Here is a 22,854-nt window from a genome sequence, read left to right as displayed (position 1 = left end):
CATTTTCAACAGTGCTATTCGCCCAGCTACCGAAAGCGGCAGGGTAGCCCAGAAATCCATGCTGCCTCGCAGTGCACGAATACAGCGGGCTATATTGCCGTCCAGAAGATCGGCGGTGTCGTGGTATACATACACCCCCAGGTACTTGAGGCAACTAGGTTCCCATCTGATCTCTCTAGTGGTGTCGGGTCTAGGCTCTCCCTTCCGAACCGGAAATAGGCAAGTCTTGGCCCAATTCACCTTGAGGCCCGAGATCTCCCCGAAGGTCGTGAGAGCCTCTTCGGCCCCATCCAGAGCGTTGCCCGAATCCTCGAGAAAGAGCAGCAGGTCATCGGCATACAGCGAGATGTATTGCTGTCCAGTTAAGGTCCGTAATCCGCCGAAATAAGCTCCGGTCCGGACCGATAATGCTAGCGGTTGCACCGCGAGCGCGAAGAGCAGGGGGGATAACGAGCAACCCTGTCTCGTGCCTCACTCCACTGGGTATTGTTGAGAGATCAGCGGGCCCGCCCTCACCCTGGTCGACGCCGAGGCATAAAGTACCATGGTCCATCTGACAAATCCCTCTCCCAGACCGAACCGCAGTAATATTCTACGCAAATATTCCCATTCTAGGCTATCGAAGGCTTTTTCCAAATCAACGGATAGGACTAAGGGGCAAAGGACCTCCGTATGTGGTTCCTCCAGCAGACGGAATAAGCGACAAATATTCATGGTGGTATTGCGTTTAGGGATAAACCCTGCCTGGTCCTCATGCACCAAGGAGCGCATGTGCCCCAGCAGCCTCGATGCCAATATGCTGCTCAGGACCTTATAATCTACCGTTAGCATTGATAACGGTCGATAGGACGCCGGGTCAGCGGACTCCCTACCAGGTTTGAGGAGGGGGACTACCAAGGCTTCGCACATCGAGCCGGGGAGGCGCCCCAAACAATTCGCTTCCTTGTAGACTATTAATAGTCGGGGTGCCAATAAATCTATGTAGGTGGAATAAAATTCGACCGGGAGCCCATCGAGGCCCGGGGTCTTGTTTCTCGCCATCCCTTTTATGGCGCTACGGATTTCCCCAATTTCAATATCGGTGCCCAGGGCCTTCGCCATGTCAGGTTCCAGTGCGGGAATCTCTAAGGATTGTAAATAATCGTCGATCAGGGTAGGATCACGGGTCAGCCTACTACGGTACAGCCGTTCATAGTAGCGCAAGTAGCAATCGAGTATCTCCGGTTGGGTATGCACCTCAAGTCCTTCCGCGGTGCGCATGGACACCGTCGGGGAAGTCCGGCGCGTGGGATTGACCAACCAGGCCAAGAGCGCGCCCGACTTGTCTCCTTCGGTGAGCGATCTGGTAACATAGGCCTTATAATCGAAACAACGCAATCGTTCGACCTCCGCCGCCACTGCCTCTCTCGCTGCAGCAGTACGTTCTTGAAGTTCTGGGTGGCCGGGGCGGCGAAGCTCCATCTCGCGGAGCTTCCGGTCCGCGTTGGCCAGGTCATCAAGGATGACACGACGCATTCCCACTTTCTTGGTTATACAGTAGCCCCTGATCACCACCTTGAAAGCGTCCCACTCCGAGGCCCTCGACCCAGCAGTACCCCCATTGGTCGCAAAATAAACAGTTATTTTGTCCTCTAGGTCCGCCTTGAAGACTATATCTTCTAATATCTCGGGGCGCAGTTTCCAAGTAGGTACGCTGGGGACCACGGGGAACCAACTGAAATCCGCTAATAGGGGGTTGTGGTCCGAGATGGTCCTAGCCAAATATTCAGACCGCACGGTCGCGGACACCAATTCCGCCGACCCCAGAAACCCATCCAGTCTCACATGTAGCTCGTGCATACCAGAAAAGTACGAATAATCTCTAGTATAGGGGTGCTGTGCACGCCAAATGTCCGTCAGCCCCCATTGAGCCTGCCATTCCTTTCTGCCTTTAGCTATTCGTCGGACCGGGGAGTCCGGAAGGGGAGGGGTGTGAACGATCGATGTCGACATCCACCACCGAATTAAAATCCCCTCCCAGAAGGAGGGTCCCCGACAGGAAATGGGCCAAGGAGCCCGACAGCCCGGACAGGAAGGCGAGCTGGTCCACGTTAGGCGCATAAATGCAACAAATATTCAGTGCCCTACCCCCTAATGTGACAGAAATGGCCTTCTCTTTCTTTATCATGAAGTACCCAATTGACTAATTCACCATTTACAATGTGAGGGACTAAAGGTGTTCCCATTACTGGTGCACTTGGGGTGATTCTACTATGTCCTTCTTGGTACAGAGGAGGAGTTTTAGTTGAAATATCCTCTATTAACTCATCATCTGATTCACCAAATCCTGTCACATTCATATGTTTAGTTTTCTCTTTACACTTGCCTCCAGACTGTTCCTCTGCCATTAATGGTGGAAATAAGCCCTCTGATACCAAAGCTCTTCTCCATTGCTTCATCTGACCTTCTTGCGACTCATGCAAATATCTGGGGTAAAATCCTCTATATTTCCCACTTCGACACTTTTCTCATTCATATGCCTCAGTGTCCCATTCTTCCAATGCCTCATACCGAGTTAATCTAAGTCTAGGTTCCAAATCATTCATTCTCATCCTTAAATTCTGAAGAATTCTCCCATTAAATGTACCATTTTCTGGAAAAGCTAGCACTCCATCACCTTACGTATATTCTATCCAATTCTCCAACCATACACAAGTATGATATCCTCTTTTCATCATCATAAAAGAAGCAGGTGTTTTCGGTGGCGGAATAGAAATTCCCTCTCTCGTCAATACAGGCTTATCTTTCTTAAAGAAATTCTTAATTCTCTTAATTAACAACATTTTTCTTTTTTCTCCAAACATTCTGGATGAATGATATATAAAATTGTACTCTGAAAATCCTGAAAATCTTCTATCTGCTCGTCTCACACTGGCAATCAAATCAGAATCCTGCATACAATTTCTAATTCTACCAATCCTAGCGCGACTTCTATCTAATCATCCAACCAAACTCAGGCTCACACTTGTGGTCTGACCAATGCCACCGTGGCCTTTAGTCATGTCAGTATTACTCCTCACTACTTATCCCTCATTTACAAGACTGCTTCTGTCACATGCCCGCTGTTTCAACCAATCCCAGCGCGTCTCTCTGTGATATCAGTGCAACTCCGGCGACTGACCCTCCCTTCACAAGGTAATATGAAAACGTATTTCTTAATAATTTTTATTAAATTCTTCGTTAATAACAACATAAAAACATTCGCTACTCTGCCTGTTCCACTAAACAAAGGATAGATTTTCAATTTATTCTGGTGTCTCAGAATTGCTCCTTTTCTACTGTGAGTAAAAACGGTTCAGTGACTGAATATAGAGGGACAGAATATAGACTGTCCGGAATATCGATTCAAAAATATCGAGGGACAGAATATAATAAGTACTAAAATATCGAGTACAAAATATCGACAGGTAAGATATAGTTAACTAAAATATCGATTTTTTTAAATGTATTAAAAATAATTTAAAAGTAATTAAATAATAAACACATTAAAATAAAACAATTAAAATAATGTAAAAAGCTTTAAATGTAAAAATAATAAATGTAATGTGAAAAAAACAATTTTTTAACATATATTTACTTAAAAATATTATAAAATAATTAATAATCTTAATGATAAAATATTAAAAAAAATATTTATGTATATATAAAAAAACTATTATATGAATATAAAAATAAATAATATATAATAATTAGAATAATTAAAGCAATACTTTTTATGTTAATTAATAATTTACACTACATTAAATATAACAAAATTAAAAACATTACATAGCTAAGGGAATAAAATTAGTATTCACACTCCAACAAGTGCAAAAGTAGAAAATGTGTTGGATAGCTGGTGGGTACAAATTACTATTCCCACTCCAGTGAGTGCAACAGTAGGGAAAGCGTTGGATAGCGTAGGGGTAAAAATTACTAGTCCCACTCCAGTGAGAGCAAAAGTAAGTAAAGTGTTTGATAGCGGGTGGGAAAAAATTACTATTCCCACTCCAGTGAGTGCAACAGTAGGGAAAGTGTTGGATAGCGGGTAGGTAAAATTTCTATTCCCACTCCAGCAAGTAGAACAGTAGGGAAAACGTTTGCTAGCGGGAGGGTAAAAATTACTATTCCCACTCCAGTGATTACAACAGTAGTGAAAGCATTGGATAGCGTAGGGGTAGAAAATTACTATTCCCACTCCAGTGAGTGCAACAGTAGGGAAAGTGTTGGCTAGCGGGTGGGTACAAATTACTATTTAGTTCATCAAAAAGAGACTAGCTTATGTATATGAGATTAACAAAAATTTAAGGACTCAAGTATGTTTCGTCAGGGGGTAGGAGCACCTGGTGGGTGTGCTCATGAAGCCCTCACCCACCAACCTAGTTGGTGGCATGCTTCATCATCGGGCCCACCCAGTGACCCCTAGCGTGTCCCGGGTGTGCTTCGACGCCTGATTACAGCGGAGCAGGTATGTCGCTGAGTGTGCGGTGAAGAGTGTTATGAATGTGAATTTAAAACGGCTTGGCGGGGGTCCCAGTACCCGGAGGTGAATTAAACTTTAATACCTGGGCCACCGTCAGCGGTTAAAAATAAGGCTGTCGGATGTTAGAGGCGAGTTACGACCTCCCACATCCTTTGGAGGGTCAACATGTTTCAGCCAGTGCCTTATGAATATGCTGGCTTTCTTCAGGACGAAACTAAAATAAGTGTGTGTGATTAAACTAGTGGGTGTGTAATTCAGACTATGTGTATACACGCCCTAAAGTGTTTTTCTATGTGTGAGAGGGGGATTCCCTTCTCAAAACACACTAGTTTAAGCAGTATTCTGCTCCAAGGTTGTGAAGTGGCAAGGGGTTGACCAGCTTTTCTGGGCAGAGCCTGCTCTGGACCTGTAGTGCCTCCTTCGCAGAACCCAAGTTCCTTTATCATCAAAGATTACGCCCAAGTAGGTAAAAGTGGAGACCCTTAATACTTCCTTCCCTATACAAGAGAAGGTTATAGGTTTCTTTTTTCTACCCTTTAGACCCGCAATCATGACCTGGGATTTTTTGGTGTTTATTTCCAGGTCGAGTGAGGTCATAAAATCACCAAAGGAGGCCAGTAGTTTGTTTAGGGCCACACCTGTTCGACCCAGAAGGACTGCGTCGTCCGCGTACAGGAGGACCGGGATGTTACTCTCTCCTGCACGCGGGACGTCAACAGCCGAGGTGGTAAGAACAGGCTCAAGTGCGTTTATATATAAAGTAAATAGGAGGGGGGCAAGGATGCACCCTTGCCTCATCCCCCTCTCAGATTTAAAGGAACTGGTGCATCTTCCCTCTTGAGTGACTCTAACCGAGGCCTGTAATCCTTGATGCAGATCTGACAAGAAGCCCACCAACGCTCGCTCAATGCCCATGTCCAAAAGGACGTCCCACAGCTTTGACCTGTTGACCAGGTCAAAGGCTGAGGAGAGATCCATAAAGGCCATATACAGGGCCCCTTTTTTCACTGTAGAGTATTTGCTAATGATCAAATGCAAATTTAGACATTGATCCAGGGTGCTCCTTTTGGACCTAAAACCATACTGGGTATTCGACAGGGTTCCTCTACCTTCTAGCCAAGTTGTTATTCTGCCCAAGATGACTCTGCCCATAATCTTAACAGCAGAGTCGATTAGGGAAATAGGTCTATAACAGGTTGGGTCGCCCCTTTGGCCCTTTTTAAATATTGGTATAATTATAGACCTTGCCCAGGATTGAGGAAAGTTATTTTCTCTTGAGCAATTAAAAACTTTTGTCAATATCTTGGCCCAGAATTTAGGTGCAGATTTATATAAGTCCGCAGGAACCCCGTCGGGGCCCGGCGCCTTGTTCTTGAGTGTTTCGTTGATAGATTTTTCGACATCCTTTTCCTCAAAGGCTTGGATAAGCTCCGAGCGAAAATGGGGAAAAAGGTCCTGTGTGCTGCCAGAGATAGGCTGGCAATAGAGGTTACCAAAGTGGGATAACCACTGCTCCAGACAGTGCAACAGTAGGGAAAGTGTTGGATAGCAGAGAGGAATAATTTAGTAGACCCAGTCATACAATTTTATCAAAATTAATTTAAAAAATAATTATTTAAATTGTATTTACTTCCCACTATTTTCCACAATAAACGTCACCTTCAATAATCTAAAATATTAATAAATTACCCTAATTGACATTTAAATAATTAGCTGATCACATTTAACAAAAATATAAAAACAATGATAGATAAATTAACACAATTAACAGTATAAAATAACTTTGATTAAATATTATATAAATATTAATAAAAAAGTATTTTCACAGATTTTAATAAACACCATACTCCCCTATAAACACTCAACACACTCCTAAAAATAATTAACACAGTTAACATACTGATACAATTATGAATAATTAATATTTAATAACTAATATTAATTTACTCAATTTACATATTTATCAATGTATTTATTGTGTGTATTATGTTTTATAATTAATAATAAATTAATTACAATAATTAGCAATATTAATTATTAATGATAACATTATTAACTAATTTTAATAGCCAGGCACCAGTTGAGAGGATTATGAGTGAAGTGGGGCGTGGGGGAGGGATCAGGGGTCAAGGCATAGAGATCTTACCATTAGGCTACTTTTACAGGCCAATAAACCAAGTCAGATCAGTTAATGGAAATAAATGACAAGTAGTGACGAGAGCCACCCACCGTCAGGTAGATTATCAGGCTGGGACACTTGGAGGTCAGGGATGGGGTATACAGGGATGAAATAGGTATTCAGAGATTTATAGCGTTGTCAGGTTTGAATGACTGCGACTGACTGTGTGAAAGAAATAAAGGCAATATTAAACACAAGGGCTGTGTCCCAAAGCAGAGTGAGGACAAGGCAGTATTATCCATGATAGGAGACGAAATAGGAGGACCATCCTTAGAACCCTATAATCCACAAGATTGTGTATTAGGATTTACATCATTCATGACCCCTAATGACATGAGAACGGATCCAACTAACCAGATTAGAACACAGGTAACCCCCAAAGCGAGAGAAGTTAAGCTCGTTAAAAAACTAGCCTGTGAAGCTGTCCCTGCGGCTAAGGTAGCTGCGCCATTGTCTAACAGAAACGTTAACCGCCCACTAACTAAATTAGTGGCATCCCGAGATAGGGTAAGGGTTGTTTTCTGGAACATTTGTGGTTTGGAGAATAAGGTTTCTAATACAGCATGGAGGGACCTTATAAAAGACTTCGATATTCTTGGTATCCAAGAAACATGGCTTATAGGTGAAAAACACCTGGATGGCTATAAGACATTCCACACCCCGGCGGTATACTCCGCACATGGTAGACACAAAGGGGGAATTTGTGTCTATGTATCTAATTTGTTGAGAGTGCGAGGCATACAAATGCTGAAGTGTTCCCCCTACTATCAATTGGTGTCCATCTATCTTACATTTGGGTTGTGCTTGTTGGTGGTGAACTTTTACAACAATACCAAAGGAATGTTTGAGGAGGTATTGAATAATCTGTTGGAAGACTTAAACCACTTGTACCTCACCAATGAAAGAGATATAATTGTTGTGTGGGGAGGGGATTTTAACATCAGTATCTGTAACTCCCATGCTTGTAATGCTAGAGAAGTTGAGTGGGAAGGGAGTAACTATGTGAGTCACTTTATTCACTCAGGGAAAGGGGAGAAATTAAATGATATACTAGCCACCCTCGATTTGGGGTTCGCTAATAAGATGAGCTCTCCTGTGGTGGAATTTAGACCGACCTTTATTTCAAGGGGCTTACAATCGGTCATTGATTTTATATTAGTTCCCAATAAACATCATATCTGGGTGGAGAAGTTTGAGATCCATTCAAATGGCCTCAGTGACCACTTGCCTATTAGTCTTAATTTATCCCTACCAGTTTCCAATAAATTTCCAATAAATCCACTACTATTGAGGCTCTGGCATGGGTGAAGGATATAACATTAACCAGACAAAATGGCTTCAGTCTAAAGTGGAGTGCGTTAGATCCAGTGGAAACAAATAAGGGGATTATTGCTAATGCTCGGCCACACATTCAGGTCTGTTTAGATGAAAAGGCCTCTCATAAAGAAATATTAGATGCCTTTGGCGGTATTACCGCGATAATACAGGACACCCTCACTAAACCAAGTAAAAAGCGTGTTAAGTCTACAGGGTGGTTTGATACCAAATGTACAAAGGCATATACCCAATTAAAAGCCGCGCTCAGCACCAAAACCAGAGATCTTGAATTAATAAGGAATTGTAGAAGGGTTTATAACCTAGCAAGGTCCCAGCGGAAAAGGGAGCTTAAAGAGCAAGCATGGCAAAATCTGCTTCAGGCCTCTGAAAGCAGAAACCCTAAACTGTTTTGGCAAGCAGTAAATGCACCCTATTTTAAAAGTGAGGATAAGGCAACAATAGAGGTTGCCATTGACGAATGGGCATGGATTAACTTCTTCTCCAATGTGTACCATTATTGAAACCGAAGTACCAATTTCGGCCCACTCACCGATAGACCTAGAAATTCGACTTGATGAAGTCCTGGTGGCAATAAATAGCAGTAAAGGAAATAAGGCACCGGGCCCGGACGGAATACGGATCAACGTTTTTAAGTTGACCCCGGATTTATGGGCCCCAATATGCACACTAGTCCTGCAGGCATGTTGTGCTGTAGGATTTATTACTGAGTCGGTGATTATACCGATACACAAAAAGGGGGATAGAGAGAGCCCTTCCAATTATAGGCCAATTTCCCTATTGGACTCCCTTATGAAGCTAGCAGGTAGGGTGGTCCTAAATAAACTCCGTACATAGACAGAAGACAATAACATCCTGAGCCCCGTTCAATATGGTTTTAGAGAAGGGATGGGTATGGTGGAACAGGTCCTCAATTTTGTAATCATCCAGGGGAAATACACACGGGCGAAGAAAGAACGCTTATATGCCATCTTCGTAGATCTCACAGCCGCTTTTGACTGTGTGGATCATGCGAAGTTATGGCATACCCTTGAAGAAATAGGAGTGGAACCAGCCATAGTATCATTTCTTCGCCAACTGTATTCTGGGGCTACAGCAAGGGTGAGATTTGGGACCAAGGGAGAATGCACTGGGCCCTTCCGCATCGAGAAGGGGGTGAGACAGGGCTGTGTGCTGGCCCCATTCCTTTTCTCCATCTACACCAACGCTTTGGAGGGGGATTTGGAGGCCAGCACCATTGACTCCCCTAGATTTGGTAAGAGACAGGCTGTCTCACTCCTCTATGCGGACGACGCAGTGCTTATGGCCCGAACAAAGATGGGTGCTAAAAGGGCATTAGAAAAATATAATCATTTCATGGGGTCAAGAGGGCTGAAAATCAATGCAAAGAAATCGTTCATGATGGTGTGTGGGAAGGGGCGGGCCGAACATAAGGAAATTAAGGTGGATGGCCTCACAATTGGATGTATAAAATCCTTTTCCTACCTGGGGGTATTGCTTGATGATTCGGGCCTGTGGGGGGCAGCCATAAAGTCCAGGGGCTTGCTATTTAAACGCTCTATAGCGGCACTCATGAATTTTTCTAAACAGCTGGGCAAAAGACCACCAGAAATCCTTTTAAAAATCTACAAGGCTAAGTGTAGGAGTATTGCCCTATATGGGGCTGGTATCTGGGGGATCCAGAATGCAATAAGCATTCAAATAGTCGAAAACTGTTTCTTAAAATATTTATTATCACTGCCTCAGGGTGTGGCAACATTTAACTGCCATGCAGAGTTAGGTCTGGAATATATTTCCGATCTTATTAAACTCCAGCCAATATTACTCTGGCATAGGGTATGGACGACGGAAGCTTTGGGACTCAATCGGGACATCATAAAGGATGCGATGGCCCTTGACAATGTTAAATGTATTCCCTGGTTAATGTATGTTAAGAATATTTTCTCTGATTTGCAAAGACCAGAGTTATATAGTAACCCAGTTAATAATTTTGGAATTTCAAGGAAAGACTTGAAAAAATTATGTATGAGTCACTTTGAAATATTGAGAAGTCCAGGTGAACTCTTGAAATGTTCAGTCATCCATCACCAAGGGACCCTGATATGCCAGTGGATTCAACCCTATTTATCCATCTGCACTGTGGGTTTCGACCGTTTTATATTAACGCGGTTTAGGTTTGAGCTATTCTTCCGCCTGGTAACCTTTCCTCTAAGAAACGACTGGTCATGGAACCTGGCACCCTGTACCTGTGACAATTTGTCGACACAATCTACTTTCCATATGATCCTATTTTGCAAATATTATAATGTTGAACGCAGAAGGTGGATCAGACAATATTTGAGACAGGACCATTGGTGACAATGTAGACCAGCGTATTTAAGTCTATCGCAATTAGGGAGTGAGAAATGTATTATGGTTATGACTGGCTTTTTAAAAAGTATTTTAAAGAAACGGAAATTAATGATGTTAACTGATTGATGAACTAACTGAGATAATTAGTGAATGTAATATGAATTGCTTTATACCGCTGATGTACTAATTTAATCCTTTTTTTAAATGAACTGTTTTTATTGGATGGTGATTAAGTGTTTTACGGAATGTGTATTTGTATTGTGAAGCTTTTATGATTTTATACTTCATTTAAATCGAATAAAGCATTTCTGAATCTGAATCTGATAACATTATTAACTAATCATTTTTAATTTTTTTTACTTAAATTACTTCCCATCCTATTCCCCTATAAACCCACAACCAGCTACAGAACTAATATACGCAAAAATGAATTACCAATAGTAATTAATAAACAATAAATTATTGACTAATACATTATTATTTTTTTTCAATTTAAATTAAATTACTTCGCACCCTATTCCCCTATAAACCCTCAACCCGCTACGGAACTAATATACGCAAAATTTAATTAACATATAATTCATTATCTTAAAAAAAATGTAACATACATTTAAAAAATATTATATTCTTTTAACACATATACTAACATATAATACAATTTAATAGAATTCAATATAATAACATTCTATATTATGACATTCTATATTATAACATACTATATGATGACATTCGATATAATGACATTCGATATTACTTACCTATATGTCGATATTATATCCAACCATATTATGACCATTCTATATTCTGTCCTCTCGATATTTTTCATTTGATATTATGTCCTCTCGATATTTTGTATTCAATATTTTGGGTGTTTACCAGTAAAAACCTCTGTCTACCCTTCATTCAAGCTCGAGAGAACCTGTTACTCCTGCAGTCTTACCCTTACTAGGAAATATAAGACCAAAGTTTCACCAGCAAACTTTTTGCTTTCACTCACACTCAACTTTTATTCGAAATAGTCCCTATTTTAACACTGCCAGCCCTGCGTAGCTTCTCAGTGCTATTCCAACAGACGAGTAACCTCACTGCAGTATGGCATCTGTCACGACCCGCTATTCATTCCCCGAGAATTTCCAGACAATATAAAACAAAACGCTAACTCTTTTTGTTAAACATATATCAATATTCAATATTTATCACCAAACTAGTCAGTAATAACCATCCTCTACTACCAGAAAAATGATCCAGCGGCGTACCTACAAAAGATACTCCACTACCATATACTCACCTGGGCCCATAAACACATTTCATTGAGTAAACCGCTGGAGTTTAAAGTTTTATTTTTTTTTCACAAATGTTCAGGATTAGTCTAATTCACCTTTACTAACCCTTCACTGACCAAAAAGTTATTTCATCTGTTCGATGGACCATTAGTTGAATTAATTGATGGTGATAATGACATGTATCTAATTTACCTACATTTTACTGAAATAACCACAGACTCCTTTAGAATTTTTTTTAAAGCTTTATCTAAATTAATTGCATGTGAACCACTTCAAAAATACAGTACAGGCACTACCATCCATGGGAGAGAAAATTCAATTAATCAAACACATACTTTGGACTCGAGCAATTACTTATGCTCAGAAAGGGAGAGGATAGAGAGAATAGAGCATCTGCAAATGCACACAATTATATTTACCAAGAATGGTGTGAAGACCAACCCCCTGGCCAAAGGGCTGGTAAGGGTCCACTGGGATAGTTCCGGCGACAAAGACTCCAGGACAGGATTCAGGACAGGATAGTTGACCTCCCTAAGACCGACGATTGTGCGCACCCCTCTCTGACACTCTCTTTCTCCTCGAGATTCTTCCGCAAGTCTTCTTTTAACCCTAATTAAATTAGGATAGAAAGTTCTGCATTCGGCTTCATCAACATCTCACAGGGTCTCTCAGCATCAGCATCAGCATCACCTGCTACACCAACAGCATCTCCCCTCTGCGGCATTCAGCAAATCTTCATCTGACTAACTAACCTATCTCAATTATACCTTTCGTCCTTCATGTACCACCCACTAAAGTTGCAATATTGTAAAAATACAAATGTAATTGGTCAGGCAAGGGGGGATGATCATCACACCATGCTTCCATGTCACCTTTTTCAGTCAGCCCATTGTTCACAGATCCATCCCCTTAATTTTTATTCACAAACTTTATTCCCACCCATATTCACATTACATTTGCAATATGTATAATAACTTCCACATATTCTTTCATTCAAGTGAACTTTTCACCGCTCAGTTCCCAGGCCAGGACACTCTGCGGCCTTGGCTTGTATTCAAGTTTTTAGTCATCGTTCTGGGTTCACTCTCAATGAGCATGCGCAGATGAAAGATTCAATCACATGGCTCTGCTTACTTCTGTCATACTCGAGAGGGCGCAATGTGCACTAATAATTAAGTCAGAAAGACAGATGTTACTTTAAAAAATAAATGGTTTCACTATAAACCACCCATCTCTACTCCATTCCCCTTTATTAATACTTTCCCCTCAACGAGGAGTCCCCCAGGGCTCCTCGTTGAGCTCAACCCTTTTTAATGTATATGTGTCCACCCTCGCCCCGGTGATTCGATCGTTCGGCTTTCAACTCACGGCCTACGCCGACGACACTCAGATTGTGGTGTCCCTCCTTCCCGGCAACACAGAAAACACCGCCGATAGATTCAGAAACTGCATGCTTGAAGTTGGCCGCTGGATGGCACAAAGCTGCCTTAAACTGAATTCCTCAAAGACCGAGGTTCTGTTCTTTGGTGACAGAGACAACTTTTGGTCCCCGAGATGGTGGCCAGACGAAATGGGACCTCTCCCAGAACCGGTGGACAAAGTGAAAAATCTCGGTATACTGGTGGACACCACCCTGACCTTTAAATCCCAGGTAAGTGCCCTCTCCTCCTCCCTTCACTTCATACTCAAAACCATCAGGAAAATTTTACCCTACCTTGAGAAGAAACACAGGAAAACAATAGTCACTGGTCTAGTGCTCTCACGCCTAGACTATTGCAACAGCCTGATGCTAAATGCCCAGCAGAGCATACTGAATAAACTCCAACTTCTGCAAAATGCAGCCGCCCGCCTAATCACTGACACACCCAAATTTGCCTCGGTATCTCAGGAGCTGGTTAAGCTACATTGGCTGCCGATTCGTAAAAGAATCACTTTCAAGGCAGTATGCATGGTCTTCAAGGCCCTCCATGACTCGGGACCTAGGCACTTGAAATCTCTGTTCTGCTGGCATAAACCAGCAAGAACTTTGAGGTCAGGACAACTGGCTCTGGTTAAGGTCCCCAGAATTAAAAAAGCTCGCTGGGGAGGCAGGAGCTTTTCTCTTGGGGCGGCTGAGGCCTGGAATAAACTTCCACTTGCGCTCAGACAGACCCAGAATCTGATGGCCTTTAGAAGAGGTCTAAAAACATGGCTCTTCACTCAGTAAGCACGCTCCGTCATACCAGTCTATCTTTCTAGCGCCAGGACACCTCCGGGTATTAGAGCGCTCTATAAATATGCAAAATAAATAAAATAAATAAATAAATAAATTAGCATTAGTAAAATAACACGTTTTCTATTCAGCTAAGCAGGTGCCGTGCACACTAGTCTTTAAGAATCCATTTTAGTGCCTTCTGCTCATGCGCAAGAATTTCCCTCGAAGCATTAGTCTGTCATATTGCGTAGATACAGTGATGCATGCACAGTAAAGATTTCCCCGTTAAAAGCCATTTTGATCCTTCGCCCGTGTTACTTGGTTTGTATTAAAGTTTTTAATCATCGTTCTGGGTTCACTCTCAATGGGCATAAGCAGATGAACGATTCAATCACATGGCTCTGCTTACTTCTGTCATACTTGAGAGGGCCAAATGTGCATTAATAATAAAGTCAGAAAGACAGATGTTACTTTAAAAAATAATTGGTTTCACTATATACCACCCATCTATACTCCATTCCACTTTATTTATTAATACTTTCCCCTCATTAGCATTAGTAAAATAACACGTTTTCTATTCAGCTAAGCAGGTGACGTGCACACAAGTCCTTAAGACTCCATTTTAGTGCCTTCTGCTCATGCGCAAGAATTTCCCTCCAAGCATTAGTCTGTCATATTGCGTAGATGTAGTGATGCGTGCACAGTAAAGATTTCCCCGTTAGAAGCCATTTTGATCCTTCGCCCGTGTTATTAGTATTAGCGAACACATAGGCAACCTTCACTAACCCGGTGTTGTTGTGGTGCGTATTAGTTTTACACAGTATGTAATTATTATCATGTTAGTGAGTTAAACTAGAGGATTGCTTCCAAGCAAGTCTCTTTTTTACGAGTCCTTGATCCATCACTGCCATCACTCTTTCCGCAGTGACGCATGGAGCCCAGCCCTGCCCGCCCCTTCAACTACAAGCTGAAAAAAAAAAGCAAATTGCTAATAACGGAACGTTATTATCATTTTGTTTTTCCGTTATTATCATTTTGTTTACTGTATTCAGCTTGTAGCTGAAGCAGTGGGGTGACGCTCCTCCGCCTTAGCAGAGGAGCTGCCAGTGCACACTCACCAAGTTTCAATAGTAAGCAATACCTAGACCTGCTTCCTGGGGCAGCATCTGATCAGCATGGCAGTCAAACAAAAGATGGTCTAGGATGCGGGCAAAGCCATTGTCAGCGGTTGAGATGTATTTAGGCATTCCTGCCATCACTTTGTTGCGATAGAGGCACAAGTGCGACCATTATGCCCACATATGGGTCTCATGCTCGCTGTGCTCCAACACTCAAGCTATCCCATCACTTAGGGCAGAGCAGAACGAAGCAGGTAGCCAATATAGGTCTTCAAAACCAGAGAGATCTGACACAATTTCTTTGTGTTGAGGCACTATCTGACTGCTACATCCTCTGCCTCAGTAGTCTTAAAATCTTTCTTTAGGGCTCCAGTGTATGTTGTTGCAGATGTTGAGTTTATAGCTGGTATGCACTCTAAACAGGGTAGGGGGAACAGTATGGGGATGTTTTCAAAAAGGTTTATGGCCAAATAAAAGTTATAAGACAGTTTCTAAACATGCTTTTGTAAGAAGACAACCAGTGTTTAGGATATAAAAGAAAGTGTTTGTTAAAAAAACACATGAAAAGAGTCCATTCTGGCCTTGTGCAAAGTATCACTTGTTGCCATGTTAATATTTGAAAACCATCTTCATGGTGTGCTTCATGACTTCATCGCCACTTACTCTACTGTAACAACCAAATAAAATAACCTGTCAGGCTGGTGCTGATTATTCGGTTAAAGACTGTCTAATGCCTTCTAACACACAATCACATAAATGTACAATAATCCTTCCCTTCTTAAACAATTTATCGAACAGCCCCAGATTTCAGCAGACTACAGAAGCATCTCCTTATATTAGTAAAAGTATGGTGTTAGAGGCAAAGTCCAAACAGGAAGAATTAATATAATCAAACATTAAAAGACATGGCAGGATTAAGAAGACGGAGAGGGACTGAAATTGCAATAGCATCCTTTGAAGTAAGGAACAATAAAACGCATAACCTTCTCGAATATATGAAAAGATTAACATAAAAAAAACCAGAAGGGATGGAATAGAGGGTTGTGATCAATGGAATGACTATTTAATGATGCAAATAATTTCTATCACATTCAGCAATTCGGAGTAGTCTCCTCCTATTCAATAAATAGGGAAACATATTGTGAGGAGCGTTTCACAAGGATCACAACTGTACCCTGTAAGAATCAGATAAATCAGCTTTGGTTAAGTAGAAATAGGTTTATTCCATAAAAGTGAATCCCATCCACATCATAGCTGTTGCAAGGGTGAAAACCAGGCTTCAACTGCTGGCCCAGATGTTCACATCATAACATCCAGCGTAGATTGGCTTTTTTTTAGCCCTGAAGAGTCACGGGTCACTACCCGTTTGAGGAAACATGTGTCGGATGGTCTTTTCTTGGTGTCTTCTCTGGAAGGAGGACCAGTTATCACATAAAACAAAGAAAAACTACTACCTGTTGTCGACCTTGCTCTCGGTTTTCTGTTTTATGAATGAAACTGCCGAAACATGTGGTCCAGTTGAATTGATTTCCTCAAACGTGTGCACAGGACTTTGTTTTCATGAAGCGGGGTAGGCTCCTGCTCGGTTTGGTCAAATGCGGGGTGGGCTCCCGCTCTTCATCCCTCAATTAGGGGGAATCCCCACATCGGGATTCCCTTTGGAAAAATTGCAGCTCAGCGCTGTGGATCCCTCATGCTCCTTTCTCTTTGGCAGTTAGGCGTGCTTAAGGTCCTGGAAAATTCAGGGTAAAGGTCCAAGGGGCACAGCTGGGCCCAGGGAGGCCAGCACACAGGGTCCTCCAGTAGGGAGGCAAGCCCCCATGGCAGTTCCTCCTGGGCCCCCAGCAGCAGCACGCTACAGTAGCACAGGGACAGCACCCTTTTCATAGTGTCACAGCCCCAGTATTTGTACACATTTTCTCTTTGTGTGTAGTACAGGGCTTTGGGGAAACCAGTCCCAACTGGTTCTGGGGTTTTTTGGAAAACTCTGTTGACAGGGCTCCTCTTCTCCATTGTTAGGTGGGGGCTCGTCATCAGACACACTACAGGGGGGGCGGAGCCAGCATTCACTAAGGCAGGTACAATCCTATTCAGGGAACAGAGACTATTCCTCCCACTACTCCAAATGCAGATGTCCCATTCAGCCTGGTGCTCACTCACTCTGCCCCTCCTGGAGCCACACACACCTCACCAGCCCCTGTCACTCAAAAGCCAGACATGCAATTCACATCAGGCAGGCAGACACATAGCACACAGAAATGACAACTTCTAAAAGTGGCATTTCTAAAATAGTTATAATATATCTGTGCACACCATTGCACGACATTTATTATCACTATTCCAAATATACCAAACCTGAGCACGCTGCGCCTCTCATATCAGGAATTAACACTGAAACACTTATCAGGGAATCCCCAATGCATTCCTACGGGAAAGCAGCCTCACAGTAGTGAGAAACCATAATGGGTGTTTGTCACTAGCAGGACATGTCACCCACTTAAGGTACAGATCATATCTTTTACCTACAATGCACCCTGCCCATAGGGCTAGCTAGGGCCTACCCTAGGGGAGATTGACATGCAGTAAAAGAGGGTCACAGACATGGTACACACATTAGGTGCCACGTCACAGCGGCAGTAACACTGCGCGCACAGGCCCTGCAATAGCAAAGGCCTGGGATAGGTTTGAAAGGCTACTTTGGTGGGTGGTGCAATCAGCGCTGCAAGCCCACCAGTAGCTTTAATTCACCAGCTCTGGATATATGAGATACCACTTTCCAAGGGACTGACAGGTAAATTAAATAGGCCAAACAGGTGTAGACCAATCTTACCATATTTATCACATAGAGCAAACACACTTTAAACTGAACAGCTGTGCTAAAGTGCCCAGAGTCCTAAAACCACCAGCACCATGTCAGAAAAAAGGCTAGGAGAAAGGCAAAAAGTTTAGGGATGACCCTGCAAAAAAGGGCCAAGTCCAACATTGGTTAATTATCTTGCTGTGACTCATAGTGTTGCCATTTTCTATACATTTGATCACTTAATGCTCGACACAGCAAGCACACTCAGCTCGGCCTAATTTCGTGTTAACACATTTATCAGGGGTTACATTTTGACAGGGTACCCAATCCGCCAAACTCTATAAGGCTGTTAAGTTTTTAGACTATACATTTAGTGGGTCAAACGAAACACACTAGACTTTTACTGTTTTTTGTTATTATTAACACGATGAGCATATAACAAATTTGCACAAACGTGATATATAAAAATAGGCTCTCTATTGATGTCCCAGATACAAGTTAGCACCTGCCCTTCAACCTCGCATCCTTGTTTGTGAAATAGTTTCAACCGCCCCACACACAACATCTTTTACAGAAAGCACCTTGTGGTTGGGTTGCTTCTGCTTCAATAAAAATGTTATCTGTACAACTCTCTGTTGCTCCTTAGAGCAAAGATTGCACTATACTGAAAACATAAAATAACAAAATAATATACAATCAAGTCAACACGTTGAAATTCTCACTAAGTGGAGTATACATTGGTTCAAATCTTGATAATATCGTCTACCAGGGTGAAGGCATAATCTTTGTTAATTATAATTTTAGGTCATAAATTACTTTACTTCAGCAGCTACATTTTTTGTGACCTAAAATCTCTGACAGACAACATCAAGCAATTCTCACTACAAAACAGGCCCATTATGCAGCAGGATAATTTAGTTCCCCCAGTTTCATTTCCAATGCCAAAGTTGGATTTCTCATACCTTTTTAGTGTGATGTCTTTAACATCTGCTTCAGAATCGCCATCTTTGTCTTGCACCTTTTCATTGAGAGCCTGAAACAGAATTCACACAGCAGTTTATTTTTCGCCCACATGAAAAGAAGATTGTTCCAGTGTAAGACATTTCCACACAACACAATGTTTCAAGTTTTACAGTACCCCCATCTAACAATTGCTTGAGGTTCATGAATCAATGTTTCTCTTTTATCTTGTTTATGGTATTGTATGCTGACTTATACTTACATATATTACTCAGCCCTCTTAAAAGTCACTACTCGTGTCACAAACAAACTACGGGAGTGATGGCTTCAATCACATTACACCCAAACCTATCTGCCTTAAGTGTGTTCCCATTCAGAGCAGATTAACACTTTTGTATTTAGTACAGAAACTCCTTCGCTGTGACCCTTCTCATAACCTGGCTAGGAACCTGAAGATTTCAGGGGGGTCTCACCAACAATGCAGCTCTGATACTCTTGTCCTCGAGTCTGAAGCTTTCAATAAAAACATATATTGGTATATTGATTCATTAATTTCCTGTTTGCTAACCCAAACGTTTCAATTACTTATCAACCTGTTTCTGCAATTTTTCTTGCTTTAAAAAAATTATTGAAACAACTGCTTCTGAACCGACATATTTATCCCTGTAGCCAACAGTAAGCTCTTCGTGTAGTCTGGCGCGTTGTTTTCTGTATCTCAATTGTTGACTGCCGTAGGGATCAAGACTGGATATGGATGTGTTAGACTATGACTCCACTCTTTGCATAGGTTCTTGAGTATGTGTTATTTATCATCTATTTACACAAGTTATACCGCTATTCTCTACTTTTTGCATATCACATTTTATGCTTTGACCACTTTCAGTAAAAATACAGTACTTCTCTTCTGTATTTATGTTATATTTATAAAGCATAAATTCACCATGAGTTTCTTGGCGCTGAACAGAGCAAGGAAGAGATATATGACCAGCAAAAGCTGGGCTCAAAATAGGAATGCATGTCTGAAAAGCCACGTTAAAGTTTTTTGTTTTTTTTACATTTCGTGAGATCAAATCATGGTGAATATTGTCAGGGAGTGAGTTCCCTACGGACACAGTTTTAACTGCAAACTTACGTCCTCTTGATTTGCTCTTCCACATTCTAAGACGAAATTAGAATTTTACAGATCTCAAGTTTTGAGTTGGGAGTATGTTTTTTTACCTTTCCGATTACGAACTGAGAAGTAGAGTTATGTAGGCTCTTGAATACAATAAATAAGGTTTTAAAAAGAAAGTGTTGTTTTTTACGGGTAACCAGTGTGATGCCTTAATACCGTCAGACAAAATGTCAGCTACAGCTTAGCCTGCTGTTCCATCGCAGCCAGAAGATCAGAGCCCTTCTGAACAGCCGCCGCTAACTTCTCGAAATCCTGCACGAAAGACTGCGCAGAATAAGCAGAGAAAAGGCTAGGCCTCAGTGCGAAGTTCCCAGCAGCAAAAGACCTTCTTATTAGTAGCATCAACCGGGGTACAATTCTCCGGCTGAATAGCCATCTTGCCAATCAGCGTGGCCAGGATAGAGTCCAACTTTACATAGTGAGGCAAGGGGTCCTCCCTTGCTTGAAGCCTCCAATGCGGGGTCACCTGCCCAGTCTACCTCCCCCCTTAACGAAAATGCTTTTATTGAGGACTTCCCCATGCCACTTACTTTTCCTTGTTTAGCGCCTGGCGTTACTGATCGGCTTCTTGAAGGAGTTAAATCTGGTTCTCCATTGGATCCCTGTCCCCTCAAAGTGCTACAAACTGGTTGAGAAGTCATTATTCCACACCTTACTGCTGCATTGAATGTAGCTATCTCAGAGGGACAGTACCCTACTTTGTGTAAGACAGCAGTGGTAAAGCCACTTTTAAAGAAGCCCTCTTTGGGCACTTCAGAACTGAAAAACGATCGCCCGATCTCATTGCTTCCTGTCCCAGACAAGATCTTGGAAACCTACCTAAATTCCCATCTTAGCACCTACTTAAAAGATCAACAATTACTGGATGGCTCACAACTTGGTTTTAGAAGCCATCACAGTACGGAAACTGCCTTAACCGCCGTATTTCATAACATCCGTACTCAGGTGGACGCAGGGCACACCACCCTGCTAGTTCTACTGGACTTCACAGCAGCTTTTGATACCATACCTCCTCTGAGGCTGGTTGAACGTCTCAGAGAAATAGGGATCGGGGGCTCGGCTCTGGGGCTTCTTGCTTCATTTCTTAGTGACCGGGCACAGACTGTAAAATTTGGCCAATTCTACTTGTCCTCTAATTCCATGTCTTGTGGTGTTTCTCAGGGTTCCTCCCTGAGCCCAACACTCCTTAATATTTATGTTGCCCCGCTTGCTAAGGTGGTGAGATCCTTTGGGCTGGAGGTGTTGTCCTATGCGGACGACACCCAAATAATGGTGTCCATTACTCATAACATCAAAGATTCTGCCCATAACTTCAGGAATTGCATGCAGGCAGTCTCCTCCTGGATGAAGGCTAACTTCATGAAATTGAACGAGAAAAAGACTGAGGTCTGCATCTTCGGCAGCAAATTGGACATCTGGTCCAGCGATTGTTGGCCGGACATGCTTGGCGCCTGTCCCTGCCCGGTTTCCCATGGGAAAAAGTTAGGGATCATAGTGGATAATTCACATTCCCTGATCAGGCAGATCAGTAGGACAGTTTCCACTTGTTTTGGGATTATCAGGATCCTCAGAAAAATGTCAAATTTTCTTTCATTCAACTCACGCAAACAGGCGGTTATTGCCTTGGTAATGTCCGGATTGGACTATTGTAATGCCCTTTATTTGGGCATTAATAAAGGTCTGGTGCGACGCCTGCAGCAGGTGCAGAATGCTGCAGCCAGACTGGTGATGAGTCTTCCAAAATTTCACTCAGTTTCAGCCTCTCTTAGGACATTACATTGGCTTCCTCTGGACCATAGGATCCTCTTCAAAACACTCTGCCTAAAGCATGGTGCTTTGTAAGGTTTAATAAGGCTAGATGGAGGGGGGGGGGCAAACCTTCTTGACTGCTGCTGCCAAGTTGTGGAACTCCCTCCCAGAAGAGCTTTCTGGTCAGTTATCTCACACTCTCACACTCTCTTCCGCAAAGCCTTGAAGACCTGGCTTTTTCCACAGATTTCAGTATTAGCATGCCATTCTGCCTGCCTATCAGGTCCGTAATAGCGCCTTGGGCTACGTTTAGCGCTCTATAAATTAAATATTCATTCATTCATAGGTAATGTTTCTGGAGGAAACGAGGGATCTGCAACTTGTCCACCTCACGCCATTCCCTGAGCACCATCTTCTTCACAGGGCCCTGCATGGGCATGCCCAATCAGGAGGGTGTAGTATACTGAGGATAAAGATTTCCACCAGCCTGTACAAGCTGGAATGGAGGGAACCTCAAATTGTCCAGTACATGAGCCAGAACATTCCAAATCTCCTCCCTGTAGACATATTTGCCGGTAGAGGGACCCTCACCATTCGACAGGGCTAAATCGCCCACAGGATGCACAGCACAAGGACGAGACGGACCAGAAGTCACTGGACGAGCCTGCAGAGGTCTAGTCACAGTAGTCTCAATCATGCCCTGTAACTCCTTCTTGGACATGAGAGGCATGTAACCCCCAGGAAAGGCCCTGGCTCCTAGGGTGTTTAGGGGGAACAGGAGAACCATCATGGGAGGAAAAGGAGGAAGAAGACACCAGGTTGTTCCTTCGCAGCAGAATGGAGAAGCAACCCTTCAGCACCCCCTTATAAGGAGGAAAACCAAAACCAGCCGACAACCAATAAAAAAGAAAGGCCAGAAAAACAACACAAATCTGGAAAAAAACACCAAAATGCAAGAAGAAATAAAGAAAACAGGCACAAACCTGTCCTACCTAGTCTCCACGACATGTGCAGCCTTGAGAGCAGAGGCTACCTCAAAAGCCCGACCCATGAAACACAGCCCCAGCCACAGGAGGACCGCCGAACACTGTCATGGCTTCCTTAGCAACCGCTCGGCCCCCAAACCACGAGGGAACGTGGAGAGGAATCATCGCTGGGAGAACGCTGCCGAGGGCTCCGCCATCGCAGAGAACCAGTCCGAAGACTCCC

General features: G+C 42.7%; 1 protein-coding gene across 1 annotated transcript in view; it reads right to left on the bottom strand.

Moving 5' to 3' along the window:
• MTCL2 (microtubule crosslinking factor 2) overlaps positions 1-22,854 on the bottom strand; it is a 579,413-nt gene that overhangs the window by 126,329 nt on the left and 430,230 nt on the right. Inside the window, exon 9 of the mRNA XM_086932389.1 lies at positions 18,725-18,795. Within this exon, the coding sequence (XP_086788515.1) occupies positions 18,725-18,795 (71 nt within the window). The remainder of the gene's footprint in view (positions 1-18,724; positions 18,796-22,854) is intronic.

Source organism: Lissotriton vulgaris, chromosome 7 (assembly GCF_964263255.1).
Source record: "Lissotriton vulgaris chromosome 7, aLisVul1.2, whole genome shotgun sequence".
Taxonomy (NCBI): Eukaryota; Metazoa; Chordata; class Amphibia; order Caudata; family Salamandridae; genus Lissotriton; species Lissotriton vulgaris.
The sequence above is the reverse complement of the archived record's forward strand: the minus strand, read 5'-3'. Positions and strand labels throughout refer to the sequence as shown.